At 58.8% G+C, this 27,411-nt stretch overlaps 2 protein-coding genes across 5 annotated transcripts in view; one reads left to right on the forward strand and one right to left on the reverse strand.

The window, feature by feature from the left end:
- The first annotated feature begins 875 nt into the window (after nt 1-875).
- On the forward strand, nt 876-3,569 carry RPL10A (ribosomal protein L10a). The gene is made up of 5 exons (XM_068173360.1): nt 876-1,033; nt 1,116-1,196; nt 1,516-1,664; nt 2,486-2,658; nt 3,366-3,569. The coding sequence occupies exons 3-5, from the start codon at nt 1,607-1,609 to the stop codon at nt 3,534-3,536; spliced, it is 402 nt and encodes a 133-aa protein (XP_068029461.1). The 5' UTR covers nt 876-1,033; nt 1,116-1,196; nt 1,516-1,606; the 3' UTR covers nt 3,537-3,569.
- A 2,398-nt stretch (nt 3,570-5,967) lies between these two features.
- Nucleotides 5,968-27,411, reverse strand: part of SCUBE3 (signal peptide, CUB domain and EGF like domain containing 3) — a 30,393-nt gene continuing 8,949 nt past the window's right edge. Inside the window, exons 2-23 of one of the 4 annotated variants that reach the window (XM_068173356.1) lie at nt 27,225-27,347; nt 26,321-26,446; nt 23,388-23,522; nt 22,300-22,425; nt 21,237-21,353; nt 18,089-18,136; nt 15,094-15,210; nt 13,834-13,956; nt 12,567-12,683; nt 11,444-11,566; nt 11,119-11,253; nt 10,745-10,837; nt 10,544-10,660; nt 10,305-10,466; nt 9,850-10,053; nt 9,608-9,769; nt 9,162-9,329; nt 8,912-9,073; nt 8,486-8,687; nt 7,898-8,050; nt 7,642-7,721; nt 5,968-7,488 (exon numbers count right to left, since the gene is read on the reverse strand). In XM_068173356.1, coding sequence (XP_068029457.1) covers nt 7,136-7,488; nt 7,642-7,721; nt 7,898-8,050; nt 8,486-8,687; nt 8,912-9,073; nt 9,162-9,329; nt 9,608-9,769; nt 9,850-10,053; nt 10,305-10,466; nt 10,544-10,660; nt 10,745-10,837; nt 11,119-11,253; nt 11,444-11,566; nt 12,567-12,683; nt 13,834-13,956; nt 15,094-15,210; nt 18,089-18,136; nt 21,237-21,353; nt 22,300-22,425; nt 23,388-23,522; nt 26,321-26,446; nt 27,225-27,347 — 3,146 coding nt within the window. In that variant the 3' untranslated portion in view covers nt 5,968-7,135. The remainder of the gene's footprint in view (nt 7,489-7,641; nt 7,722-7,897; nt 8,051-8,485; nt 8,688-8,911; nt 9,074-9,161; nt 9,330-9,607; nt 9,770-9,849; nt 10,054-10,304; nt 10,467-10,543; nt 10,661-10,744; nt 10,838-11,118; nt 11,254-11,443; nt 11,567-12,566; nt 12,684-13,833; nt 13,957-15,093; nt 15,211-18,088; nt 18,137-21,236; nt 21,354-22,299; nt 22,426-23,387; nt 23,523-26,320; nt 26,447-27,224; nt 27,348-27,411) is intronic. The other 3 variants (XM_068173358.1, XM_068173357.1, XM_068173359.1) reach the window with 3 other exon arrangements.

Raw genomic sequence — 27,411 nt, forward strand, 5'->3', positions numbered from 1 at the left:
GCCTCGCCCCGCGCTGCCCGCACCCGGCGGAGGCTCCCGGCCGCTCCCCCGGGGCTGCTGCGGCGGCCCTCGCACCGCCGCCCCCCCGAGAGAACCGTGGCACGGGGGGCAGCGGGGAGGGGAGGGCAGGGTCCGGGGGTGGCGGGGACACGGGGGGCTCCCCCCAGCGCGGCCCCCCGGGCGCTGAGGCGGCTCCGGGCCCGGCCGCCATCGCCGCCCCCCATCCCCCACACCGACCTGAGCTACCCGCCGGGCCCGGGTCCGCCGCCGGCCCGACGTGCACCGCGCCCGGCCCCGCCCGCCCCGCGGCCCGCCCGGCCCCGGCCCCGCCCGCCATACAGGTTCCGGGGCGCCCGGGCCGGGCCGGGCCGCGCGCGCCGCCCGGCGGCCAGGCCGCAGCCGGCGGCGCATGCGCGCTGCCAACACTGAAGCCACAAGGCCTCGCTTTCCGCTGCCCGCCTGAACCGGCAGCTCCTTCCCGGCGGCCGCTGAGGCCAGCCCGGAGCTCCTGGGATACACTGTGAAGCGAGGCAGGAACGCCTGTCCCGGTGGTCCGAGACAGAGGGCAGAGAGGCCCCGGGTGTTTATTTAACGAGGAAGGCGATGCGGACGGGCGGCCGGGGCGGGGCCCCGGGCCGCCGCTCCCAATATGGCGCCGCGCCGCGCGCTCGAGTCTCGCGAGATCTCGCCGCTATTTATACCTCGCCGGAGGCGCTGCCGCCCTTTCGGTCCGAGCAGCCGCCGCCATGAGGTGGGCGCAGCGCGGCGTCCGCTCCGCGCCATCCGCCGCCATCCGCCTCCATCCGCGCCCGCCGGGGGCTGCGGGGCCGCCCGGGCGGCCGGCGAGGCGCGATTCTCGGAGTCAATCGCGGGGGAAACGCGCGGGTACCGGGGCGGGCTCGAGGCCGCGTCCCGGGCGGGGCCGGCCCTGAGCCCGCGCTGCCTTTTCCCCCCGCAGCAGCAAAGTGTCCCGGGACACCCTGTACGAGGCGGTGAAGGAGGTGCTGCACGGCAGCCGTGCCAAGAAGCGCAAGTAAGAGCCGCGGGCGTGTCACCCCCGGCCTCGGCCTTCCCCCCTCCATGCCCGGCCGGGCCTCACCCGCTGCCTCCCGCAGGTTCGTGGAGACGGTGGAGCTGCAGATCAGCCTCAAGAATTATGACCCGCAGAAGGACAAGCGGTTCTCCGGTACCGTCAGGTTCGCCATCCTCTCGCTCCTACCCAGCCTTCGGCCCTGCCCGGTCCCGCTCGGGGCCGCCGCGGCGCCGAACCGCTCGGGGAGTCCGGCGCGCCCCGGCCCAGTGCGGGCGGCCGGACGGACCCTCACCCTGGGTCTTAAAACATGAGGGGAGGTGCGGCAGCCCCCGGGCTGTCCCCACCGGCCTGCTGGGGACGGCAGGTGAGCGGCTGTGCAGGAAGCCCCGAGCTGCGGTAAGGTGTCTCCGTGCTGGCTCCGTGGACACGCGGGTGGTGCTGGCCGGTCACTGACTCGGGACCTACCTTCCTTCCTTCCCCAGGCTGAAGTCGACGCCACGGCCCAAATTCTCGGTCTGTCTGCTGGGGGACCAGCAGCACTGCGATGAGGCCAAAGCAGTCGACATCCCTCACATGGACATAGAAGCTCTGAAGAAGCTCAACAAAAATAAGAAGCTGGTGAAGAAGCTGGGTGAGTGCCCATAAGGCTTTTCTGTGTGCTCAGATTTCCATGCCATGGTTAGTTGCAGAGCTGAAAAGCTGAGCAGAGTCAGCCCCAGTACCAAAATCTGCCCAAAAACTCTTCAGAAAAGCCACCAGGCTGTTTGCAGTGGAGGTCTGACAGGTCAGTACTGCAGGAATGGGGCTGGTTGTCCAAGGAAAGGAGAGACACAGAAAATGTCCCTGTCAACAGTGTCACCCTTTGCTATGTCCCTCAGTCTCCTGTTCGGGGAGCTGGAGGGCAGCAAAAGCTGGGAAATGCTAGAGGCAAGAGTGTGCTTTAGTCCTGCAGTTCTTGTGTGAACACAATGAAATGCGCTTGCTTTCTCTTGGTCAGAGAGAAAATCCTTCCCTTCCTGAGAACTCCAGAGTCCCTCTTGTGCGTTCCTCAGGCAGACAGGAGCTTGCCCCCAGTCCATGATGGGCCGTGGCACTACGTGCTGTTAGGTGATTGTTGCCTAAGCCTCTCCTAGATGGATCCTCTACCTCATTGATCCTGGTGTGCACAGGCTGTTTCAGGGCTTGGAGTTCATTGTCACCCGGGGCTCAGCAAAGTTCCCTTGTTCTTCAGGGAGCAAGATTTGGAGTCAGTGCGTTGAGTGGGGCTGGGGCCTGGCTACTGTGACAGTCATTCCTCAGAGATTGTTGGCAAAACCAGCTCCAATTCTGGCAGGACCCAGGGAGTGCTGGATTTGTCTGCAGGGGGGAGTTGCATGTTCTCAGCAGAGTCCCTCCTGGGAGCTCGGTGTGGGAGCAGAGCCCATCCTTAGCCCCCTGGTTGTCTCCTTGCAGCTAAGAAGTACGATGCCTTCCTGGCCTCTGAGTCCTTGATCAAGCAAATTCCTCGAATCCTGGGCCCGGGCCTGAACAAAGCTGGGAAATTCCCTTCTCTGCTCACCCACAACGAGAACCTGGTGGCCAAGGTGGATGAGGTCAAATCGACCATCAAGTTTCAGATGAAGAAGGTAAAGCGTGGCTTCAGTTGTGTGCCTGGGGGTTGTTCGTGTCTCTGCCATCTCTGGTTTGGGCTGCAGGTGTCCCTCGAGTGTTCCTGGAGCTGTGGCTGGTTCCCTCCAGCAAGGGGAGATGGTGTCTGGAGTGTTCCATGGCCAACCAGAAAGGAGGAATAATTTAACTGTGGTTGATGGTTCTTGGAGCAAATGATGAGGAGATGATTGGATGCTTCAGTGCTGAGCACAATCCAGTGTAATTATTGCTGCTCCCAGCACGTGGCTGCTGCTCATGGGGTGGGACCCGGCCAGGCGTGTCCCTGGGGGGCTGAGCATGAGTGGGGCTTTGCTGAGGGTGAATCTGGGACTTGACTCTGTCCGAGTGACCTTGGGAGCAGCTCTGTGGGGATCCTGGGGGCACATCTGGGAGGCCACAGCAGATGTGAGGCTTTGCAAACGCTTGAGCATTTAGAACAGCTGAGCTAATGATGTCCTGACATTTGGCCTGTTGGCTCGCTCATAAATCCTTCTGCCTCCAGCCTGTGGGAGCATTGACTTCCAGGCTGCTCAGAGAGGAGGCCTGGCCTCTGCCACAGTGCAGAGACGGCTGGGGGCTGGCCTCAGAGGCAGAAAGTGAAGCTGGTGTGAGCATGTCCAGACCGTGGGGCAGCTCTCGTCGCCTTTGCTTTGCCTGCGAAAGCTGTACCTGTGTCTGTCCCCAGGTGCTCTGTCTGGCTGTGGCTGTGGGTCACGTGAAGATGACAGAGGATGAGCTCGTCTACAACATCCACCTGGCCATCAACTTCCTGGTGTCCCTGCTGAAGAAGAACTGGCAGAACGTGCGAGCTCTGTACATCAAGAGCACCATGGGGAAACCCCAGCGCCTCTACTAAGGGGGGGCAGCAATAAACTCTGCGGACACCCACGGCTGTGTGTGGTTCTGTTCCTCCAGAGCTCCTTGGGGAGGGTTTGCCAAAGAACTGCTCCCTTCCTGCTGAGGAAGGCTCAGATGCTGCGTTGAGTTGAGAGAGAGATGAATTCCAAGTGGGATACTGGAGCTTTTGCGGGAAGGAGCCTCATCCTCCCTGCATTCAGGTTCAGCAGTGGGGCTGTGGCCCCCAGAGCCCTCTGTGTCCCCGTTACCTGGTGCAGAGCTCACCTGAGTCCCGTGCAGAGCCCAGCCCTGGCTGGGAGGGCTGCTGAGGAGCAGCAGAAGCCTTTAAATGCCCCTCCCAGCCCACACCTGCCCAGGTGGTGCAGCTCCTGAGGACCTGAGCGTTGTCTGTAAGTCCGGGGGTGCTGAAGGACAGAACTGCAGCCCGGCAAGGGGGATGGGGCTGAGCTAGAGGGTGTTTCCCATCCCCTCTTCCCTCTGAGCCAGTCTGTCTAACTCCATGTTCTGGGCTAAAAATGAGATTTGTTGCATTTAAATAATGTGCATAAATAAATACATTGTGCGGGGACTGGAGAGCTTAGGGAAGGGCAGTGTTCAAGCTTCTGGGGGGAGAAAAAAATACTTTGGGCCCTGGAAAAGCTTGTCAGCATCCGTTGCAACAAAACAATGAAAATAGCTCTGGATCCTGCTGTTAGAAACCTTTAAAATAAGCATCGGAGCCAGTTTTTGAAAGATCAACACAACACCAAGAAATTCCATTTAATAATTAAAAAAAGACAATACAAAATGCAAACATTTCTTTTTACAAAGTTCAAATAACATTTTTTTTTCTTTTAATCAAGTGCAAATAACTTCATGAACTACATCTTGCTCATCACTTTAATAGTTTCTGCTGGAGATGGCAAGTCCTGGCCCGCTGCAAAAGGCAGATATAAATACTCCATGAAAAAAAAAAAAACCTGAAACCCCAACAACCCTTAATTTTTCTTGACTGCTTCAAAACCTCGATCCCCAAGGTGGCTGATGTGGGTTTCAGCCTTTCAAACCCATTCTGAGCGGGGTGGGTGACGAGTGGGGCTGGGCCACTGTGGGGTGGGTGGCTCCAGGGGTCCTGTGGAATTCTGGGGGCTTTTTTTGGAGCTATTGGGTGGAAGGAGAAGGGGGAAGCGCCATTTCCAGGAGGATGTGCTGCCCACCTCATCCTTCCACAACAGGGAAGCAGAACTGGCTGTTTGGTGACACAGGTGACAACCAGGACACCCCAAGGCCCTGATGCCCCGCAAAGGCAGCTGGGCAGTAACCTGACATCAGATGAGCCAAAGTTAATCAAAGTTAATGAACTCTGCTGGGCAGGAGGGGCTGTGGCACTCCAGGGCACCACATTGGGCATTCCTGGGCTGATTTTATCTTTGCTGCTGGTGGGTTTTTTTTCCTTCTAAACGCAAAGGACCCTTTCAAAAGTCACTGGCCTGCGCCACTGTCCCAGAGCCACAAAACCCCTCCAGACCCCTACAGCAGCTTTTGTGCATTAAAGCAGCTGCTTTCAGACAGCGACCAAGTGACAAACAGCTCAGCCCACAGATGTGGAGCTTCCAAACAGGCTGGGAGCCGGCGGCAGGAGGGGAAAATCCACAGCTGGGATGAATCAGGAGAGACTTTTCCAACTGACGCATCTTGGGGACAAACCTCAGCCCCTGTGCCAGTGCTCAGCCCGCCTGCAGCCCCTCACAGAGCCCGGGAGAGGCTCCTGGGGTGCTGGAGCAGTGTGGATCAAGGAGGGAAAACAGGGATGAGCAGCTGCTTCCCCCAGATGCAGGAAAGATGGACCCAGTGGGACATGCAGAGCAATAAATAATTGGTTTGTTAAAAGCAGGGCTGGGCTCAGGTGTGGGCAAAGGGACAGTGAAGAACAAGTGGGGACAGTGATGGGAAGGGACCTGCCACTGGCAGAGCTATAGGCAAGTCGATCATGTTCAGTCCTGGCAGCTCCAGGTCTTTGAGAGGATGAAGATGAGGATGAAGGTGTGGGGAGGATGACAGCTGAGAACTGGCAGCAGGGCTGGACAAGTAGGGAGGCATGTGGAGGAGGAGGAGGGGTGAGTGGTGGTAGCAGATGCCTGTCCCTGGGAGTCCTGTCTGTAAGATGCTGGGGGGACAAACCCACCAGTGGTGTCCACCCGGCCATTGTCCCCAGCTGAGCCTGTCTGGGGGAGGCAGATGCAGTGAAACAAGGGGAGACAGGATGGATCTTCCTTGGGATCTGCACCCCACTGCCTGGGGAGGGACTCCCACAGCATCCCTGCAGGGTGAGAACACAGGGATGGGGCCAAAAATGGCTGGTGGGACTCAGAGGCACAAAAGCTCCCCAGGTCTGTGAGGGTGGCTCTGCCCAGGGGGATTGCTGTATCTGGGGGGGGGAGATTTCAGGGCTGAGTGGAGGGCAGCTCCCCTCTCCTCCCAGCGTGCCCCCCAGACCTGTCCTCAGCAGGTGTTGGCTCATCCCTGAGCCCCTGCAGGGAAGCAAATCAGTTTGCAACAAGCAGGTGACAGGGCTGAGTTTTGATGCCCCTCGCAGCGGGGCCAGAACAACACCCAAACTGTGGCGGATCAGTCTGACAGGACCAAATCCACCCCCATGGATGAACCTCCAACTCCCTGCAAAAACTCACCCCATTGCACCGAGCGGAAGAGGCACCATCTCCCCCCAGAGAGGGGCTTTTATCGGGGACAAACGTGGCAGAAAAGGCCTGAAGATGCCATCGCGCTGGTCAGCGCAGCCCAGGGCCCGGCTTGCTCTGGGTGGATGGTTTTTGTTTTCTTGCAAACACACATTCTCATTTCTCAGGCAGTTATAAATATTGTCGTTTCTAGTAGAAAAAAAAAAAACAAACAAAAAACAAAAAACAAAACCAACTTCCCTCTAAATAATATAAGGAAGACTCAAATGATTGCACTTAATACATATGAAAAAGGTAGAAAGGAGGATATCCTAGTGCACAAACATTAACTCCTGCTCTTCTCAAAGCTTGCTTTTCCGAGTTACTCTTTGGCAGAGCTTGTAACAGTCTGGTTTCTTGGCACAAGTGTCTGGGGTGTGGGGGGCGGGAAGAAAAAAAATCGAACCCGGCTGAAAGTCCGTCTCCTTTGCTCCCTGTTTTCTCCCGTGCAGCCAGACATTGTTCTCCGGGAACGTGGCTTGGCTGCGCTTCCCTCCCAGCACCAGCACGGCTCTCCAGCGGGCCAGAGCCACCACGGTGCCGCGCTGGTGGGCTTTGCCATCACTCCTTCGCATTTCCTTTTTCATCAAGTCGGCTTTGTCAGTTCTTTTCCCCCCGACCTCTGCAAAGCGGCGCCGGTAGCCGGGGCCCGGCGCTGCGGTGGACACGGCGTCACCTCCTGCGCTCCTCTGCGAGGGCTCCGCGGGGCCGCAGCCGGCGCCAGCCCCGGGGGCTGCAAAGGACCCCCCACACTGTCCTGGGCTGCTGGTGGCACCAGGGAACGGGGACAGACCAAAGGGAGGACACGGGACAGCGAAAGGACCACTACTTCAGTTTCCTAAAACCTTCGAAGAAGCTGCTTCGGAAGAGGGGAGCGGCTTCACCGCCGCTGGATGAGACCGGAGCGTGCCCCCGGCTGGGAGCGCAGCTCCGCAGGGAGCGGCAGGGAAATCGTGGGGGGACGTCTGCGGGGTGAGCAGTGGCGATCCTGCTGGAGCCAGGCAGAGGAAGGAAAAATCAGAAAGGAGAAGGAAGGGAGAAGAGGGTTTCCTTGGCTGCGGGGTGGCCCGGGGCAGCGGGGGGCTATTTGTAAGGCCGGAGGAAGCTGGAGACTTTGGAGCGCAGGAGTTTGATGAAGGAGCGGGGCAGCATCTCCTTGTGCTTCTCTGTGTACTTGAAGTAGTTCTGGGGGTGTGCCAGCACGTCGAAGAAAGCTTTGATGAGCTTCTTGTCCTGCAGGGAAGCCGAGCCAGAGGGAGGTTCAGCATCCCCACGTGCTCCCCTGAAGCCCCAAGTGCAGGGAGAGCAGGAGGCATCCCCGAAAGGAAGGATGCTCCTGCATCCCCCACAGCCCTGGGTAACACAGACTTGGAGGCACAGGCTCACCTTGAGGATCTCCTGGTGGTTCTCGGAGGCGTAGAGCCTTCCATCCCGCACAATGTCCTCCACCAGCTGCTCGTAGTCCTCTGCCAAAAAACACAGGGCATGAGCTGCCACTTGTCCTCAAACTCTGGCCTCCATCCTTCAGTCCACTCCCCCCAAACACACGGAAGGTGTGAACTGGGGGCAGCCTGGGTCCCAAACTGTGGTGGGGAGAAGCAGCAGCGTGCTGGGATGGCATCTCCCCGTGCCCTGTGCTCACCGTCGTAGGTGACGTAGGGGATCTGGAAGCCCCGAGCGCTGTTGGCTTCGCTGGTTTTGAAGTTGATCCAGAGCTTCCGGGAGCGGGCGGTGAAGGCAATGGGTCTCTCGTAGGTCTGGCAGGTCTCGTAGGTGGTGATGGAAGATGGGGAGGCTGCAGGGAACAGCAAGGGGACACAGGATGCTGGTTGCCCATCAGCAGAGCCACCTCCAGCCTTACTGGGTCAAGGGTGGCATCAGGGATGGGAATTATCCATGCTGGGCAAGGCTGAGCCCCCCCTAACCCTCATGTTACATACCAGGAATTGTTACTCCTTCCTTGCTCTGGAAAGAACCAGATTTGGGGCTTTTAACCCCCAAAATGAAGGCTGAGGCCCAGGTGCGCAGCCCAGCCCATGCACATCCCCCTGAGATCCAGCAAGACACCCGGATGGCAGCGTGATGCTCATCTCCCCACTCACCCTATTCCCAAAATTCCCCTCCTGCTGCCGGGGGATGTGCCTTTCTCTCTTTGCACAAGGCAGCTCTGCCAAACCCCGACCTTTTTCTCCCCAGCTCCTCCCCTGAGCACCGCGGCCCGCTCGGTTACCTACAGTTTTTCCGCATGACCAAGACGTCGCCACACTCGTCCTCGGAGGGGAGGAAGATCTCCGGCACCACGATGAGGATCTTGCGCTTGGGCGGGGGGTTGATGTTCCAGGTGCACTCGATGTTGGCGGGGTAATTCCCCGGGTAGTTGGGGGACTCGATGTAGCCCGTGTACTCACCCAGCTCCCCTCCACACTGCCGGTCTGCAAGGCAGGGAGACCAGCTCAGCTGGGAACCAGCGGCATGGGGGCACTGGTGGGGAGTGTTCCGCTGGGCAAGAGGGGCAGTGTCCCATTAGGCAACCCCCCATGCCTGCCTGCATGCACAAAGCACTGAAATGACCCCAAACTCTGCAGGACTTTTAAATACTTTCGAAGGAGGACCCCACACCTGTCCCCCCCATTCTGTTGCACCCCAGCTCGCCTACTTTTGCACTGGGACACCGAGGTGGAGCCGTCGAAGTCGGTGGTGGTGTTGCCAGGGCAGGAGATGCAGTAATTCTGTCGGAAATCGGGCTGGTAGGTGCCCACGGCGCAGCGGATGCAGCGGTGGACGCTCGTGTTGTAGTAGTGCCCAGGGGAGCACTGCACTGGGGGGTCAGGGAGCACAGGGGGCCGTGTCAGCTGCTGGCACAGCCCTGCGGGGTGGCCCCTTCCTGGGGACCAGCTCTGACCTACCTTTGGTGTCGCAGTCCTGGAAGGAGAGGGCTCCCTCGTGGCGGGTGGTCAGCCCCCCGCCGCAGGGGAAGCAGAGCGCCCGTCCCACCTCGGGCTGGTAGGACCCACGGGGACACGGCTGGCAGGGCTTGAAGCCATCAGCAGAGTGCTGGCCAGGGGGACACTGACCTGCAGGCACAGGAATTGTTCAGTCCTGGCACCCTACATGCCTGGGACTCTCTTGCCCCATACTCAGATCCTCTTCCCCCTCAGCCTCGGCAGCACCAGTACCCCCAGAGCAAGTGCTGCCCTTCCTGGGGTCCCCTCTAAATAATAAACACCCAAACCAGGAACTCCTGTGAGCCCTGGGGATGGCTCAAGGCTTTCCTGTCTGCCGGCTAATGGTTGAGGCCGCAGCCCTGAACATGCCCTGAGTGTGCCTCGAGCCCCAGCTGTGCCCTCCTTACCGGTGCAGCCGGTGATGTTGGTGGCTCCTATGGGTCCGAAGGTGTCGCCGCGGGGACACAGGTCGCAGGAGAGCTGCCCTTCCTTCTCCTGGTAGGTGCCGGGGGGGCAGGGCACGCACTGCTCCGTCTGCCCGTGGTAATAGGTTCCCTGCGAGCAGCTGACTGAGAGCCGGGGGGGACGTCGGTGATGCTGTGGGGGCTGTCCCCGCCGGGTCCCCTCGTCACCCCTCCACGCTCCTTACCACACTTGCTGGCCAGGCGCTGCTGGCCCGGCCCACAGCTCTCCTGCCGCTCCGGGGCCACGCTCAGCTTCCGGGCCACCTCGTACTCCATCCCTGAGAAGCGCAGCAGGAACCGCTCCTGGTTGATGGATTTCTTCAGGGCTTTGATGGCCGACTTCAGCTTTTTCTCCACTCTCTGTCGCAGGCAGTGCAGGTTGCAGCTGGCTGGGTGGTGCAGAGGGGAATGGGGGTACAGGAGGAAACAGAGATGCAGTAAGAAGGGAGGGGTGGAGAGGGAAGCCCAGGAGCATTAAAACCATCCCCCACATGCTCAGCTGCAAGTGCTACCCAGCACGTGCCAATGGTGCCAGACGAGGACTGGTTTATCTCTCCTTGCTACACGGGGATGGTACCGTGTCCCTGGTCCCACCAACTGTGCCTGCACCCAGGGCGGGTCAGGCCAGTGCTGTGCCCACCTGTGATCTCCTCAGGCTTGATCTCCGCCTCGAACTCCAGCGTGATGCGTGTCACCTCTTTGCTGGGGGAGTTGCGAGCCCGGCGCCCCTTCCCCTTCTTGGATGAGTCGCACTTGAGGTTGACGAAGGTGACCTGGCAGTCAGAGCACGGTGCCGAGCCACCTGCACGCGAGGGACAGGTCAGCACCCCATCCCTGCTGGGGCACAGGCACCCCCACCTCCCCACCATCACACCTCACCTTGCGCCCCGGCCTTCCCAGCCTCCTCCTGCTTGCCCTTGGTCCGGGGGTGCAGGTGGCACTTGGCATCCTTGATCTTGAAGGAGGCTTTCTGCTTGACCGGCGCAGCCACAGTCTCTGAAAGAACAGGCGGGTGCTCAGCAACCTGGCATGGCCCAGCCAGGCTGGTGGCAGCCGTGGCCACCCCAGGAGCCCCCTTACCGAGGCACTGCTGGCTGCTGTTGGTGGGTCTGTGCTGGCCGCCCTGCCGCAGGACGGGGGTCCCACAGCTCACTGTGTAGCTGCTCTCGGACTCTGTGAGGGAGCAAGGGGAGTTGGCTCTGCCAGGGTGATGCAGGCAGACACGGCTGTGCTGTGGGGGGATGATGCCCAGCACCCTGCCATAGAGATCCTGCACCAGTGACCTGTCCCATGGATCTACACCCAGCAATGAGCCCTCCTAAGCAACAACCTCCCTCCCTCCCTCCCTCAGCCACTGCACTCTGGCTGTGCAGCCACTCTTCTCCCCTCAGTTTGGGCCATGCAGGGAAATGGGGACCCCCTGCTCATGCTGGTGGTGGCACTAGCACTGGTACCTGGCAGAAATCGGGCCTTGGAGGTGCAGGAAAGGGCACAGCTGTCCTTCTTGCCCATCTTGTTGCAGGTGAGGGTGGCCCGTGGTGGCACCGAACCTGGCAGGCACTTCACCAGCTCCAAGGGACAAGCACCAGCTGGTGATGACAATCAGGGATGCCCATGGCTGGCACAGCTCAGAGACCCACAAGGGACCCCTGCACCCTCCAGCTCATGGGGGATTCACCAGGGAGGAGAGGGTGCCAGAGTGTAGCATACGGACCCCAGCCTGGCATCCCAAAGCCCCCAGCTCCTCCAGCAGCCGTGCTGGCTCCTGGCCTGACGTACCCACGCAGTCCTTCTTGTTCCAGTGCAGCTTGCAGCCAGCAGGACAGGTACATTGGTAGCTGCCAGGAGTGTTGATGCAGCCAAATTTGCAGCCACCCCGGTTGATGCTGCACTCATCGATGTCTGTGGGGACAAAGGAAGGGGCAGTGGGTGAGGGGCAGTGGGACCCCTCGGCTCTGACACTGAATCACTGCATTTTCTCAGGGCTGGGATTCAGGATGGATAAATCCAAGCCCAGCTGGGACAGGGGGCCCTGCACCTCAGGGCATTTCCAGCAGTGCCACCTCCCCGCAGCTGTGCCAGCTCCATGGGGATAAGGGACAGCCCGACTCCTGGTGTCCCCAAGGGCTAGGCAGGGACGGGTGCAGCCCCTCGTGGGCTGAGGAGGCAGCAGATGGAGCCGACATGGAAGCACTTAGAAACTGAACCCAAAAGGCTCAGCCCTGGTCCCTCTCTCCATCAGGGAGCCCCCGGCCTGAAACGATCCTTCAGGTCAGGGATGGAGCTGCCCCGTCAGAGCCCTCCCTGCCCAGCTCCCCCTCACTCGGGGCATTGGTGGCATCCATCAATCCCTTTGCCGCAGGCCCACCCCGAGACAGTCCCAGGGGCTGCGCTGGCTCTCGCTGACCGCGTAGTTCAGAAATATGAGGAGGGTCGCTGAGCCCCGCCAGCCGGGCAGCGCTGGAGCAGCCGGGCTCGTCATCCCGGGCCGCCGGCACGGCTGCCACAACACGCTCCGGCAGCCGCTGCAAAGCATGTTTCATCCACCTCCCGCTTCCCGGGAGCACCACGCCCCCGCCCTTGGGAGCTATCTGCCTTGTGAAATTTAAATCAAACCCTTTTGATGTTCCCCTTCCCACCCCGTCACAGCTCCCTGCCAAAAACGCCGGGGATTTCTCCCTCTCTCCCGCTGCAGACAAGTCGCAAATTGTTCCTGTCGCTCTGTTTGAAGTTGCAGACACCAGCGAGTCTGGCTGTGAGCCCCGTCCCTGCCTGGCCTCAGCCCGGGGTATGCGTGGAACCGACCTTCCCCACGGGCCCCTGGGGTGGGCAGTGTCCCCAGGGGTCCCACAGCAGCAGCGCCCGGCGGGGTGACAGGCTGCCGGCACGCTGCTGGCCCTACCTCCGCAGTGGGTGAGCCCGTAGAGCGTGTAGCCCTTGTGGCAGAGGCACTGGAAGCTGCCGGGGGTGTTGATGCAGAGGTGGTCGCAGGTCCGGTCAAAGGAGCACTCGTCGATGTCTGGAGGAAAGGCAAGGGGAGGAGGTGAGAGCTGGCACGGCAGAGGGGCCGTCCCGGGTGCAGGACTGTCCCCTTCCTGCTCCAGCTGCTCCAGCAAGCTGAGGGCTGCGCTGGGATGCTGTGGAACCCTGCACTGGTATCCTCCAAAGGTCCAGAACCAGATTGCTCCGGGCATTCGGTACCATCCAATACAATTCTGGGCATTCAGGATGCTCTGGAGATCCAGCACCAGCGTGCTCCAGGGCCCTGTGCTCCCTCCTCCCTCCCCCCAAGCCCCTCCTCACCCACTGCACCAGCACCCCCCTGCCACACGCTCCTGCAGCCCCTCTGCACCTCAAACGGGCCAAACAGGGCCACCATCCTGTCCCTGGCATGGGAGGGCTGCAAGAGCCCCCGGCTGCTGCCCGTCCAGGGCAGGGAGGGATCAGGAGGATGCCAGGAAGGGATCAGGAATGCTGTGCGGGCAGGTCCTGCCTCGGGGACGGTGCCAGCAATGTCTGCTCGGCCCCGCGGGCACCTCGCCGGGGCAGGGAGGCCCCGGTTGGGAGGTGAACCCAACCTGGTGGGCTGGAGCATCATTTCATTGGCTTCATTAAGTTAATTGCTGCACTCACGTCAAACTCCCAGAGCACAGAACCTGGACGGAGATGAAAGCAGTGGCAGCCCCGGAGCCTGCCAGCCCCCTCCTTCCCCGGCCGTGTGTTTTCAGGAGGCAACACTCAGGCTCATGCACACCTGCCGTGCTGACCTCGGCCATGGGCTGCGGGGGCAGCACAGTGACCTGCTGGGCTTATGTGAGATGTGTAGGAAGATGTTGGGACAGGGAGAACAAGGTGGAAGAAGCAGCATGGAGCAGCCAGCTCCCTCTGGAGTGAGCAGGAGGCATCTTCTCCCCGTTCCTGCCCTCCAAGAACTGGGAACCCTGGCATCTGCCTAATTGCCGGCTTTAACTCTGCAAGAGCCCACAAGTCCCCAGCTCTGAGGCTGAAGGGCTAAGCCCCAAACCAGAGCCTGAATCCAACACTAATCCCCTGAAGGATGTATGCAGTCCACAGGAAGGGCCAGAGGAATGAGCAGCTGGGGCAGCACTTCTGCAGCAGCAGCCATGGGAGGGGCAGGGCAGGGGGCCTGGGCACTCACTGCCCCTTACCTTGGCAGTTCCTCTCGTTTATGAGCAGCTTGTAGCCCTTCTTGCAGCTGCACTCGAAGCTGCCCACCGTGTTCCTGCAGATGTGGTCACAGCCGCCGTTGTTGAGCCGGCACTCGTCAATGTCTGGTGGGGACAAGGGACACCCAAGGGTCACGCCCTGGCTGGGATGCTTGGCCAGGAGAGTCCAGTGCTCCCCTCTGGATGCTGTCCCCACCATGAGCTGGCAAATGGAGGACACCCTTTGGGCTCTGATGGTCAGCAGAGGAACATGGCCGATGTGGCTTGTTTTTCCACTAATCACAAAATTTAGTGTTAGGAAACAACTTGTGAAATGGAAGGAGACCAGGAGGAGGCAGCAGCCTGCCCTGTCCCTCCATCCCCCAGTGCTGGGGCAGCAGCTCTGCCTCGCTGGGGCTGAGGCTTTCTTTTTATGACTGTGAGAGGGCAAGCTGTAAACCTGCCTGCAGCCATAATAAAACCCCAGACACAGGGGACGTGGCTCTGGGTTATTGCACGTCGCTGGAAACTGCAGAATTGGAGAGGGGTGGATGCTCTGATAAAATACCAGAGACAAGGGGTTCTGGAAGCAGTCAACAGGTAGACAGGCAGCCAGCAGTGGGACAGGCTTTCCTTTCAGCTGGGGTCAAGTTCTGAGAGCTGCCAAAAGACACAACGCAGGCACCGGCCAGCCCTGAAGGGGGCAAGTTTGGGGAGCAGGGAAAGCAGCCTGGACTGCCCTGCCTGGCAGAGACAGGTGGGTGGGGATGTTGGTGGGACGTGCAGCATCTCGGGGTGTTCTCCCCGAGGTGGGACATGGTGCTCAGACCTGGCTGGGCAGTGTCCCAGGAGGGACCTGTGCATCTCACACTCCCAGAGCAGGTGTGGATTCCCTGCACATCCAATCCAGCCCTTCCCCTGGGGCAGCTGAGGCAGTGGGGTGGAGTGAGAAGGGACAGCCCCACAAGGGCTATGCCACTGCTTCAAACTTGACCTGACCCCCATTTCTTCCTCCCACATAGGCTTCCCAGGGGCGTGGGGCCAAGCACAGTGCCTGCAGCAAGGCATCCCAGTCCCCGTGCAGGGGGTGATTCCTGTCCCCACCCCATGGCTGCAAACACCAAGCCAGTGAGCACTGGGGGCAATGTCAATGTCAAGCTGAGCTAAATCTGAGCCTTTTCTGAGGGCACTGAGGACACAACGGGGGTCTGAGGCACCCAGGGGTGAGCAGTGAGTGCCCCAGCCCCACTCACACCCACCTACCTTTGCACGTCTTCCTGTCGGGCTGGAGCATGAAGCCCATGGGGCAGCTGCAGTGGACGCCGGTGGCCGCGTCGTGGCACTTGCTGTCACAGCCCCCGTTGTTCACAGCACACGTCTCTGCATGGGAAGGGGAGAGAAAGGCTGGGGTCAGGGACTGGTGTTCAAAAGGCTGGGGGAGTCATGACAGCCAGATGTCCCCCGTGCCACAGCCTGGGAGTGGCAGCGGGTACAAACCTCCCTGCAGAGCCCATAGACACCACCCTTGGCTCTCACACAAGAGCAGCGAGGCCACAGAGCCATGAAATAATGAACACATGGGGGCTGGTGTGCCCCACAAACAGTGCCTCGTGGAGGCCACCTTCGGCAGCTCCGAAGAGGAGGAATTCAATTTCCCAGGGACAAAGCCATAGCACTTGTGCAAAAGCAGCCAGACACAGGTCCTGCCAGGAGCTCCCAGGCTGCAGCTCCCAGGGATGTGGGTGCACAGCCCCACTCCCCTGGTGGGGTGGCAGGCGGGACCTGTCCCCCTTGCTGCCACCAAGCTACCGAGCCACAAAGCCACGGGTGACCCCATGCTGTCAGTCCCTGACCGTCACCCACTGCTCAGGCACGGTGGCTGGTCCAGTGTCTCAGGCTAATTTGGGAGACACATCATGTAATTGAAACACACTCAGAGGCAGGCAGCATCAGTGGAAAAAAAATCCAATTGAAAAAAAAAAAAAAGCTAATTATTTCAGTATTATCAAAGTCAGCTGTTGCTGGTAGGACTAGAAGGGACACTAATTTAAATGAAACATTTTCAGCTTGACAGCTTCCCTGTGAGATCAATCCTCAATTTCAACCCTAACCACCAGAACAATGGTTTGAAGTGCATTAAGTTGTTCACAAAGGATAATAAAATATTCCTTTCAGAAGGCTGGTTGCTTGGATAAATGAGGCATTTGGGCTTCAAGGAACCCAAGATGAAAATGCCTTGAAGAAATTCCTTGGAAAGAGCAAATCCCAGGTTCTCCTCCTCTTTGCAAGCGCCGCATGGGGTAGGAATGACTGAACCATCCAACCATTTGCCGTGGGGCCCGGGAGCTGGGATCGCTCTGTGCTCGTCTTGCCACTGCTATTTTTATGATGTCCCATAATAAGAGAACAAAAGGGACCATTTCATGAAATTAATCGCCAGCACAATTACAAAACCTAACGGCAGGGGAAGGATTTCTGCAGATATTATTCCTCCAGCCAGGTCCTCGCGCTTCACGCGGCCCAGCCGTGCCAGGGCCATCCCCCTCCCCGCGGCGCCGGGGCCAGGGACACGGGGCGGGTGACACCGCGCCCAAGGGAAGGGAAACTTTCTGAAAGCCCAGCGAATCATTTGTTTAACGCCAGCCTTTGTTCCAGCAGCTGATGCAGAAGCAGCCTGGGGAGGATTGATTTAACAGGGTCACCACTGAGATGAGACGATTGGTTTGGCTCAGGTGCTGCTGCCAGCGGGATGGAGCTGGAGAAGCAGCTGCAGCAGGGAGGATGGAGCCCTCCAGAGAATGTGGTGCCCTGGGCATACTGTCATCGTGCTCTCACAGCCTCCTCCAGCACTGTGGCACCCCTCCTGGCCGCTTTGCACCTTTGGGAATTTCACCTGAGATTAAAGCCAGTCCCACCCACCATCCCAGAGCAGCTGCCCAGGGTGGGCGTTGGGTATAAGCTCAGTTAGCACGGCCAGAACACCACTGCAAACCCCTCTGTGAAGAGGGGGACCCTGTTCTGGGTTTGCAGAAAGCTTGGAGGGGGCTGATGGGGTACCTGTGAGGCAGTGAAGGTTGGCAGCACGGGGCTGGGCTCTGGATTGCCCCGGGGAGCAGCAATTGTTCGGCGGAGCTGGCAGCCCAGTGCCGCTCCCAGCCTGGCGTGACTCACCAGCCACACAGGGCTTTGGTGAGGCCTCCATCGCTCAGGCAGGGAGAGGACAAAGCTTCACACACACACTCGGATTGTTTTCCACCCTCCTCCATCCCAGCTCCGGTCTCACTGCCCGAATGCTGTGCCATGGCACTCCTCGGCCTGCTCAGCACCCTCAATGCTGGTGACACTCTGGCCTCACCTCCACCTTCTGAGAAGTGACAATCTCAGCAGGATGTGAGCCCATGAGCCAGAGGGGATAACAGCTGGGCTGGCTGGAGTGTGGTGATGACTCGGATCTGGGGTCCTCCCCTTCTCCCACCCCTGTGTGGAAGGCTCTTCAGAGCCCCCCAAAAGCTGCAGTCTGTGCTCTCTGCGCTGGTGAGCTGAGCTCCCACAGCTCCTGGACGTGCCAGGAGTTTGCCTGTGCCCAGCACATCCAGGAACAAGATTCCCCGCCACAAACAAGTTGCTGCACCTTCTGCCTCAGTTTCCTTGGTGGCAGAGCAGAGGCATCACCTTACCTGTGTGAAGGGCTTGGAGACCCCCATGGGGATGCAAAGAAGTCCCTGGGGAGGTGCCCAGCCCTGTAAAGGGCCATTGCAGCTCTGCCATTGCAGCAGCTCTGGGCTAAGAGCCACGGTGCGTGGCATGGCCAAACCCTGAGACACCCTGAAGGTCCCAGAGGGGACCATCCTCGAGTGGGTGGGCTCTAGGAAGGGGTAACTGGGAGTGCACAGCACAGAGATGGGCACAAGCATCCCCCTCCCCACCACGCAGCTGCTGGCAGCCCCCTGTGAGCTCCTCCTGGGTGTGGGGGTAACTGCTGCCACAGCCACTGGAAAGCAGATTGCCACCCCTGGTGCCGGGCTGGATCCACCAAAGCAGCGTGAGAGCCCCGTCTCATGCAAGCACGGCAGGGGGAGGGCTCCCTGCTCTGTCCCCCGGGCTGGCCTGGCAGGGTTTGGAAGCAGCAGCGGGGCAGGGTTAGTGAGACATGCGGTTAGCGCAGCAGCTCAGCCCCCGAGCCCCGCTATGATCTCCAGAGGAGAGACCATCTACGGTTAGACCCCTTCGTAGAGATAGAGAGAACAAAAATATTTACCATTAGAAAACGTCTCAAGGATAACGTGTTGCTGGAAGTGTCTCTCCCCTGTTTAACATTATAAAAAAGTGATTTAGAAACAGTGTCCAGCAGGGAACTTGGTCGGTGTCACACATCAATGGGTTCAGCGCTGCTGCATTTCCAGCCTGGTGCAAACTGTCCCTTTGGGCTTTTTCTCTCCCACCTCCCAAGCATTCCATGTCCCTCAGCCTCTCCAAACCCCCTCCAGCTGTGCTGGGCTGGTTGGAGCCCCATGCGAGCGGGAGAAGCGCGTTATGAGGAGCGTTAGTGCAGCCTGTTAGTCTGGGGAACCAGGTCCTCGCCCTGGCTGTGAACAAAACCAGCACGTGCCAGGGCAGGTGGTGATCCCTGAGCGGAGCCACGCGGACGCTGCGCAGCCGCGGGCTTTGCGAAGGCAACCACATCCCGCCTGTGGCACTTGCACCCCTTGGATTTAGCAGCCAAGCCAGCAGTGAGCCCAAATCCTGGCTGCTCAGCCTCACCCGTGGGTCAGTGCACCCTGGCTGTGGGTCCAGAGCTCCCAGCACCGCCAGCCCCACAAAGCTGGGGAGCGTCGGCAGTGCTGCCGCAAACCGCCTAGGCGTGGGTCAGGAAATCAGCCATAAAACTTGAGCTGGGCTTAGTTCCCTTCTCCATCTAACCATATTTCTTCCCCGTCCACCCCCTCAGCTCCACCAGTGCTCGCCACAAGTAGGGAGACAGCAACAGCCCTGCTGCACCCCAAATATAGATGGGAGGCAGCTGCAAAGATGCCCTAGCTAGTAAATCTTCCTGGAAAGCCAAAATCTGCATCAACTGTGACAGCTGGTTTTGCATCTCCTCGCGGGCACTGCACCCTTGGCTGCTGGAGGGCTGTTTTATGTGCTTTTTTTAATTCTTTTTTTTTTTTTTTTTTTTAAGGCTGCTTTTGGAGCATAAATATAAATATATAAGGTCATTGGCTTCCCCTCCTGGCTCCCCCTCCCCCTCGTGCCTGCAGACATGTTGGGAGCCATTAGTGATGGCCCCTGTGCTTAGAGGCATGTTCCTCATTATCTGCATTTTTAAAAGCAGCAATAAAAAGCAGAAAAATGAAAAACACCGGCCGTGGCCTAATGAAACTGTCACTCAGAGGGGCTGATCGTGCTTCCTGCCGCGTGGTGTGATCTGAAGGGAACCTGGACCAGGGGCCTGTCCCGGCAGCCCATCAAACGCACCGCGTTCAATTTCAAAGCCCATGGCCCGGGGAACGACTTTGCGTTTCCCCTCACTGGAAACCTTATTCCCCTTGAAATGATGAAATATTTTGGAGGAAATGGGGAAGGGGCGGTGAAGGGGGCAGTGTGGATGGGGGAGGGCTGTTTGCTGTGCCCGAGCCATAAAACAAGAAAGGGTGGTTATAAATATCCGAGCAGGTACCTCGGCTGTAAATCTGCTGGCCGGGCATCCCTGCGGGGTGGCTGCTGGCTCCCAGTGGTTGGAGCACAACCCCTTGGTGTTCCCACAGTGGGGCTGGGGATTGGGAATCCCCCAGGGAGTGCAGGAGCGGGGCAGGCCCCTTCCTGCAGAGAGGGGATTGCAGAGCCCAGAGGCATGAGACAGGCGTGGTGCGGTGGGCTTAGGGCTGGTGCTGCTCCTAAAATCCTCTGGTGCAGTGTTTGGTTTACCCTGGAAAGGTGGACAGTGGGAGAGCTCACAGGGATGTGCTGGCTCTGGTGGGAGATGCCTCCCCAGCAGGTACGATGCAGGGCGTGGGGACAAAGAGGGAGTCTTTGGCCAAGGAGAAGAGGATGAGTGATTTTGGAAACTCCCAAATCCCACCCTCACACCTGTGGTACCCAGGGTCTGAGTGCAGAGATCACCCCCCCAGCAAACAGACCGCTCTGAAGCACCCCCCACATCACAAGATGCTTTGGAGAGCTGCTCTCTCACCCCCACGCCCAACAGGCCAGGGGCATCCCTGGTCCCAGAGCTGCCCAAGTCAGACGCCGCACGCAGGGCCCCCCATCCAGGAGGAACCCACCAGCTGACACACCCGGGGTCCTGAGCTCCCTGCTGCAGGGGAGCTCCCCACCCAGGCACAGCAACAACCCCCGGGACGGTCCTCAGAGGTGGGGCAGGACGCAAAGGCTGTGGGAACAAACACGAGAACGGCGGGGACCAGGGCTGTGAGCGCCTGCCAGCAGCCAGGAGGGATTGGGATCCACCCTGGGAGCAGGCTGGGGGACAGCAGTGACGTTAAAGCAGCAGTGAGCTGATGGGGAGGAGGGCTTTGCTGGGGGCTCAGCCCCAAACACCCCTCAAGCTGGCAGGGAGCAGCCGGGGGCTCGGGGGGATCCTCTGCCCTGAGGACGGAGCCGTCTGTGGAAAGCATGAAGAGTTTTCTGTTCAGGCACAGCAGGGACATGGGGAGCCAAAACCTCTCTTGCTTCCAGTTCCTTTTTCTTTTTCATTTTGCAGTAAGAACTCAAATGTCTCAAGCAATTGTGGACTTAATCACTCCCCAAATATAACATTTTTTAAATCAAAGCAGCTGTTAAACAGCACAAGCATATGAAACCAGTAAAACTTCTATCTCTGCTTGATGTTTTACAATTTGAAAACACACACAGGAAAAGGACAATTCTGGGGCTGGTTGACTTGTCAGGTTGTTGGGGTTTTGGTTTTGGTTTTTTTTTTTTTTTTTTTTTGCAAGACAATTGTTCCTGAGCCAAGGCCCCACAATACCAAGTTGTAACAGATTGCTGTGGGCAAACCTGCCCCCTCCACATCCCTCCTCAAAAGCTGCCAGTGACAGCGACAGTAACAATTCCCAGCATGAGGGCATCCTCACAGCTCTCTCTTCAGCAGCACTGAGGCAGGCAGGGACCCCTGCCTGCGCCCCAGCACAGCAACCTGTCCCCAGGTGTCCCCTCAAGCACCACCAAGACCACTTCTGCTCCCTGTGGCTGTGCAGACACATCCCTGCACGCCCAGGTACTGCAGCATCCCTCACACACGTGCTGAGCTTCCCTGGTCTCAGCAAAAGGAAATCGCCGCACGCTCAAGGCTTGGGAAAAACCCTTCACCAAGCCAAGGACAAATCACCCAGGGAGGAAGAGGAACCATCCCACACCCCAACCCACGTGTGGGTGATGGCCTGACCTACCTATGCACGTCACCCCGTCCGAGTGCAGCAGGAATTTGACGTGGCAGCCGCACTTGGGCCCCTGGTCGGTGTCGTCGCAGGTGTGCTGGCAGCCCCCGTTCCCGTAGTTGCAGGTCACTGTGGGAGCAAAGCACCAGTGTCACCGTGGCCCCAGCTCCTCTTCCCTGCCTAGCCTCCACACGTAGCACATAAAGCTGGCTTGGAAACACCACATCCGTACCCTCAGAGACTTCCCTCCCTCCTTCCCTTCCTTCCTTCCTCCTTCCCTCACAGATAATTCCTAAAGCCCTTCACTTTCCCTGTGGGATCTTAGCAGATGCAGGCTGTTATGTGGTTTCTCATGTCTTCCCTCTGCATGTCTGCTAAATGCCACCAGTGGAGTCCAAGCAAAGGGGACTGGTGGTCTGGTTGACCCTGACCCTGAATCCAGTGCTACAGGGGAAGGGTGAAACTTTCCTGAGCTCTGGAATGACACAGGAGCTTTTGGGAATCCCTGCCAGCCCTCCCCAGGGGGCAAGGTGTGCCATTCATTTAGTTTAGGATTAAACCTTCATTTCATCAGCGATTTTACACATTTGCTGCACACAGCAAATGAGAAACAAAATAAAAATAATTGCATAAACGCACACATATCTATTTAATAACCCTGGCACTGCCAGTGGGATGCTGGCAGGAGATCAGACAGGCTGAGAGCGCCACAACTCTCAGGGAGAGGATTCCTGCGCTCCTCACATGCCAATTGCACTCTCCTTGTTCACCTCCCCTTTGGAAAGTGAAACACTGGGACAAGAACAGGGGATGCTGAGCCTCTGGGACCCCCTTGAACTGCCATTTCAGCCTGGTCATGTAAGGACACAACATCCCACAGTAAAGGGGGCTGCCAGAAGCATTGTCTCTAAGGGCAACAGAAGCAGAGCTGAGCATGCTGAGCTTCAGGCTCAATGAACCAACCGCTACCAGGGGGTCAGGGCTTTGCTGCAGGGGCAGGAGGTATCTGTGCCATGGGGACAGGGTTAGGGGGGTCCCTGGGAGGTTGTATCCCCAGCCCTGAAGGTCTCCTTACGTTTGCAGTCACGCTGGTTCTTGGTGAGCTCGAAGCCGGGGCGGCACTCGCAGGCGATGCCCCCTTTGGGGGTCTCCCGGCAGATGTGGGCACAGCCATGGTTCTTGTTCATGCAGTTCATGCCTTCTAAAAGAGAAAAGGAAGCAAAGAAATGCTCCAAAAGCTGCTGGCACTGGTCAGCAGTGGCAAGGGACATCTGAGGTGGGATGGGATGGCGAGTTGATCGCAACAGGGGGAAACCTTGTCAATGAGAACCTTGTGGGGACAGGATAACCCTGGCCAGATCCTGACACAGAGCTGCTTGGGAAGGTGGACAAAACCACCTAGGAGCCTTCAACCTTTGATTCCCTGCTGCCTTGGGTGATAGACCCTGCTCCCACATCTCTCGGTGGCTTTAAACCCCACTGAGCTCAAGACCCAGCACCTGCATCCCTGTCCCCAGCAGGGACCACCCGATGTGACACCAGCAGGGAGGAGCAGCCAGCTCATCCCTCTTGGCCACGCAAGGGATGGGGACACACGAGATGCCACTGCAGCTGCTCAGCTGTCCTGGGCAGGGTGAGATTCCTGGGGAGCTGGAGTGACCAACACAGCTGGGAAGGAGGAAAGCAAAAACACTCAGCTGGCTTTGCCAAGCAGCAGAGATAAAAATCTGCAGAGACGCAAAAATCTCTCATTTCCTCTTATTTTGGCTAAGAGATTGCTCCAGACGGCAACAATTTAGAGTTGATACTGAGACGAAGGGCTCGGTGCTGTGCAAGACCTGGCAGGGAAAGATGTGTCTCCTAAGGTGGTGTGAGGACCTCCAGGTCCTTCCATTTGTCAATAAATTGCTCTGGGCATAGGATTAATGTCCCCGGCTCAGTATTGCTGTGCCTGGATAAGAGACACGTGAGGGTTTTGCTGCAGGACATTTATCACCTCTCCCAGCATGCCTGCCATAGATTCACTTTCAAATCTGCCACATCAAGAACTCAGCAGCAGCACCTAAACCCAGGCAGGAGTGGCCAGAAATGACAGAGGACAGACCTGCCTGATAAATGAAGGGATGGAGGGTGCCCCAGGGCGTGGAAGTGCTGAGCACTGACCTTCAGGGCGCTGGATGCAGGTGTGCTGGTTGTCACTGAGGAAGAAGCCCTCCCTGCAGAAGCACTCATAGCTGCCCATCATGTTGACACAGGTCTGCTGGCAGCCACCGTTGCCCTCCGAGCACTCGTCCAGGTCTGCAGAGAGAAGGCGGCAGGGGGTGAGCACAGCTCCTTGGCACACCAAGGGCATGGGGACCGTGTGGGACAGATCTGCTGGGCAGTGACCTGCTTCCCCCCAGCTGGAGGAAAGAGAAATGCTTTACAGAGTGGGGGATGAAGGCAAAGCACAGCAGGAGTGGGTGCAGGGATCATACAGCTTCCCTGACTGATGGCCTCATTTTACAGAAGGGAACATCAGACCACAGAAGAAAGGGGTTTTCCTTGTCCCAGAAAACCCAAAACATCCAGGATGCTCATCCAAGATTCTGGCTGCAGCCAGCCCCTGCTCCCAGCCCCTCAGAGCCTGTTGCCAGCTGGGGATGCCTGCACTTCATTAGGAGGAGCTGGGAAACCTTAGCCCAGAGCAGGGATAATTATTTGTAAGGGGACTCACATCCCCTGCTCTGCTGCTTGGCTGCCCTCACACCTGTTTTGGTTTAACAAGCCAAGGCAGCAAGGGGCTGAGATGTGGCCCCGTGGCAGCAGCAATGCCCTTGCCCCAGCCCTGCCAAACCTGCATTTAATGAAGAGTAACTGCCCATTGCTCTCTCTAGAGGCTTTTTGGGAACAATGGTCCAAGCTGAACTCACCAGTGCCCTGAGGTGCCAGAGCAACCAGGATGCCGGGCTCAGGCAGAGACAAATCTGTGCCGTGGCCACCCCTTGCCCCCTCTGCCTGCGGTGCCGGGTGATGGTGTCGGGCTGGGAAGCGAGGGGCCCCATGCCAAAGAAAACGTCCTGTGAACTCGAGCATTGCAGAGCCACAGCCAAGGGGAAAACTGAGCCCCGACAGCATCACCCACCGGAAACGCCGCAATAGCGGCTCAGCGACGGCACGCGCCAGGGGCTCCCAGCACCGGCCCCCTCCCCAAACAGCACAGCACGCACCCAAACCCCTTGCTTTTGGGCAAAATGGATGGACAGATGGATGCCTGAGCAGTGTGGGTGCCTTGCACTGTGCCCCAGCCCCTGGCAAGCCCTGAGGGTTCGCTCAGAATTATCAAAGCAGGGCTGCAGCTCTAGCTGGAAGTGGCCAGGCAGCGGAGCCCAGGAGCACCCCACAAACTTGCTGTTTTGGAAAGGAGGTGTTGGAAACAGCCCCTCACCCACAGGGCAGGGAGGACCGACACCTGGGCTGCAGCCAGGGATAAAGGGACATCCTCTGCGATGGCAGGAAGCTCATGGCTTCCTCCAATGCTCATCCCAGCCAAGCTATGTCCTGCAGATGCCGATAACCCTCCACAAATCCCCCTGCTTAGAACAAGGGCTTAATGTCTTGCAACTTCTCCTTCCAGCTCTGCTCAAAAATGAGGAGGCAGCCATTCAAACCCAATGGCTGAAATGAGACTCCACTTCTCTAATACCTGTTTTATTAAAGGCAACAGAGATGGGCTGTAGCCAGCAGGGCCTGTGTCAGGATGGGGGCTTGAATTCCTGTCCTGGTTCAAAAGGTCACCCAGGATGGGCAATGGAGGGGCCGGTGGACTCTGGTGGGCATATACCCTGACCCCTCCCCAGCTCAGCTCCTGCCCATGGTACTGGCAAAGCCTGGCACAATATGCTGCTTTGCTCTGCTTCTCTTTCTTTTGACTAAAAGGGGATGCAGGGGTTGGGCAAAGCACATCGGGATCAGAATTGAGATGCTGGGATGAGCTAAGGAAGGGCTCAAGGTGGGAGCCAGCGTGCTCCCCCCAGATCCCTGCTCGGCCGGCTGCTCCCCAGCTATCTCCATCCCCTCCCACCCAACTCTGTAAACACATGACGTCCAGCTTTCCTTTCTTCTCCTCGGGCTCATCCTCCCCCGGGAGAGGAAGGCAGAGCCAGCCGCCGCCGCCCGCCCGCGCCTCCTCCCAGCTGTGTAAATCTCCCCCCTCCCCGAGGAGGCTAAAAAGATCCCGGTGATGGTGGTTAATGCAAAGCGTATGTGTCCATAATCCCTTCCCCTCCTCCTCCTCCCAGTGATGAGCTCATTAATGACCCCTCTGCAGACACTAATTGGAAAATAGCATGAGCTCCAGGCAGAGGGGAGGCGGGCGGCCCCGTGCCCCGGAGCTCCCACCGCGGATGCCGCGGGAGGAAGCGGGTGACGGGCGCGGGCAGCTCCATGGGCCCCGGGGCTCTGGCGGGAGCTTTGGCTCCGCCGCGGCCGGATGGAGTTTGGGGCGGTGGGAAGTAGCAGGGAGGATGCACGGCCGCTCCGTAGGCAGATGCCGGGTTTGTCTTGGCCCGGGGATTATTTATCCAGTCCCTTCGCTGGTTCCCATCCCCACCATATTTGCTATTAACTCATCTATTTTGGCAGGTGCAGGGCTGACCTCAAGCACGAGCGGAGCGAGCGGCAGGGCCCGGGTGAGCTGGTCCTGCCCTCGGCAGCGGCACAGAGCCGCTGGCCCGGCCACTTGCCGCAGCAGGATGCGGCTGTGGGGAGCCTGCTCCTCACCCCAGCAACTCCAAACCCAACTCTACCAGTTTTGCCTCTCCCCAACCCTTCCAGTCTAGAGATGGACCCACAGAGCGAGTTTTCCTCCCAGCATGGAGCATCCTCCCTTGGCATCACCCTGATGTAACGGGGAGCAATCCTGTCCCCAGCGAGCCATTGCAGCACAGGACATGCCTGCAGCTGGCTCGGTGCCCTGGGAGTGCCACCATGGTTCCATGGCTCTGCAGCAGATCTGGGAGTGTTGGGTCCTGGGAAGTGCCCAGCAAACAAAGCCAGCAGGTCGGTCCTAAGGTGCTGGAGCAGCAGAGGAGCTGCAGGGCGCCGACGTTCCTCACCTAAGCAGTTGTGGCCGTCGTGTGCCAGGCGGAAGCCGTCGTAGCAGGTGCAGCGGTAGTTGCCGGGGATGTTGACGCACTCGTGCACGCAGCCCGCGTTGTCCTCCCGCTCGCACTCGTCAACGTCTGCGGAGAAGGGCAGGAGAGCTGCAGGGCTGCCCCGGCTGCTGCCTGCCATGGGTGCTGCTCCCCATCTCCAGCATCTTTGCCACCCAGCTGGTAATGTGCCCTGGCGTCTTCTGCTCTCTCTGCCTATTCCAGCAGCAGGTCCTCAGCTCCGTTATCACCTGCAGCATCCCTCCCGACTCTACAATATCATTCCCATTCTCCCCAGACTGGATGCTGGAGCCCCAGCTAACCCAGTGTCTTACAGGTTTAGCTTGGTGCAGAGTGCTGGGAACCTCCTGGGATTTCCCAGGGTGCTGGCAGAGCAGCCCGTCTCCATGGCAAAGCCCTGCAGTGCCTGGAGCACTTTAATCCCTCTGCTATTTGTACTCAGCCCATCCTGACCCTGAACCTGCTTCCAGCTGGGAATTTTCCCCCTGCCCCAATCCTGCTTTCCTGCTGCTGCTGCCCCAAGGAGCTCATTTTCTTTCCATTCCCCACTCAGTTGTATCTATATACAGATATATACCTATATTGATATCTAGATTTACACCTAGATCTACATCTAAATTGATATCTACACCATCTATATCTCTGTTTCTATGTCTTATTTTTAAGTTTGTGTTTTCAACAGGCCAGGAGTTTGGGGCAGAAAAGGGGGATAAAAGGTTTACAATGGGCCAGGGTGAACAAGTGGCTTTTTTGCATGGGCCAGTGCTGACAAGCCACTGCTGGCCTCTGACCTGCTGGGGCTGTCGCTCGTCAGCAGGATCCAGCTCTGCCAGCGGCGTGTCCCTACCTTTGCAGTGCTTCCCATCCCCGGTGTAGCCAGACTTGCAGATGCACTTGTAGGACTTGGGGGTGTTCTGGCAGATGGCATCGATGTGGCAGTTGTCGGTGCCCTCCACACACTCATCAACATCTGCAAGAGGACAGGTGAGGGAGTAAAGGGGAGAGCCTAGGACCTCTACCTGTGTCCCCACAGG

Source organism: Anomalospiza imberbis, chromosome 26 (genome assembly GCF_031753505.1).
Source record: "Anomalospiza imberbis isolate Cuckoo-Finch-1a 21T00152 chromosome 26, ASM3175350v1, whole genome shotgun sequence".
Lineage (NCBI taxonomy): Eukaryota > Metazoa > Chordata > Aves > Passeriformes > Viduidae > Anomalospiza > Anomalospiza imberbis.

Bases quoted from the DNA above. Each gene is read 5' to 3' on its own strand.
- RPL10A (XM_068173360.1), top strand. From the start codon at position 1,607: ATGGACATAGAAGCTCTGAAGAAGCTCAACAAAAATAAGAAGCTGGTG. The intron at 1,665-2,485 runs GTGAGTGCCCAT...GTCTCCTTGCAG, and splicing joins GAAGCTGGTGAAGAAGCTGG to CTAAGAAGTACGATGCCTTC. The intron at 2,659-3,365 runs GTAAAGCGTGGC...GTCTGTCCCCAG, and splicing joins TCAAGTTTCAGATGAAGAAG to GTGCTCTGTCTGGCTGTGGC.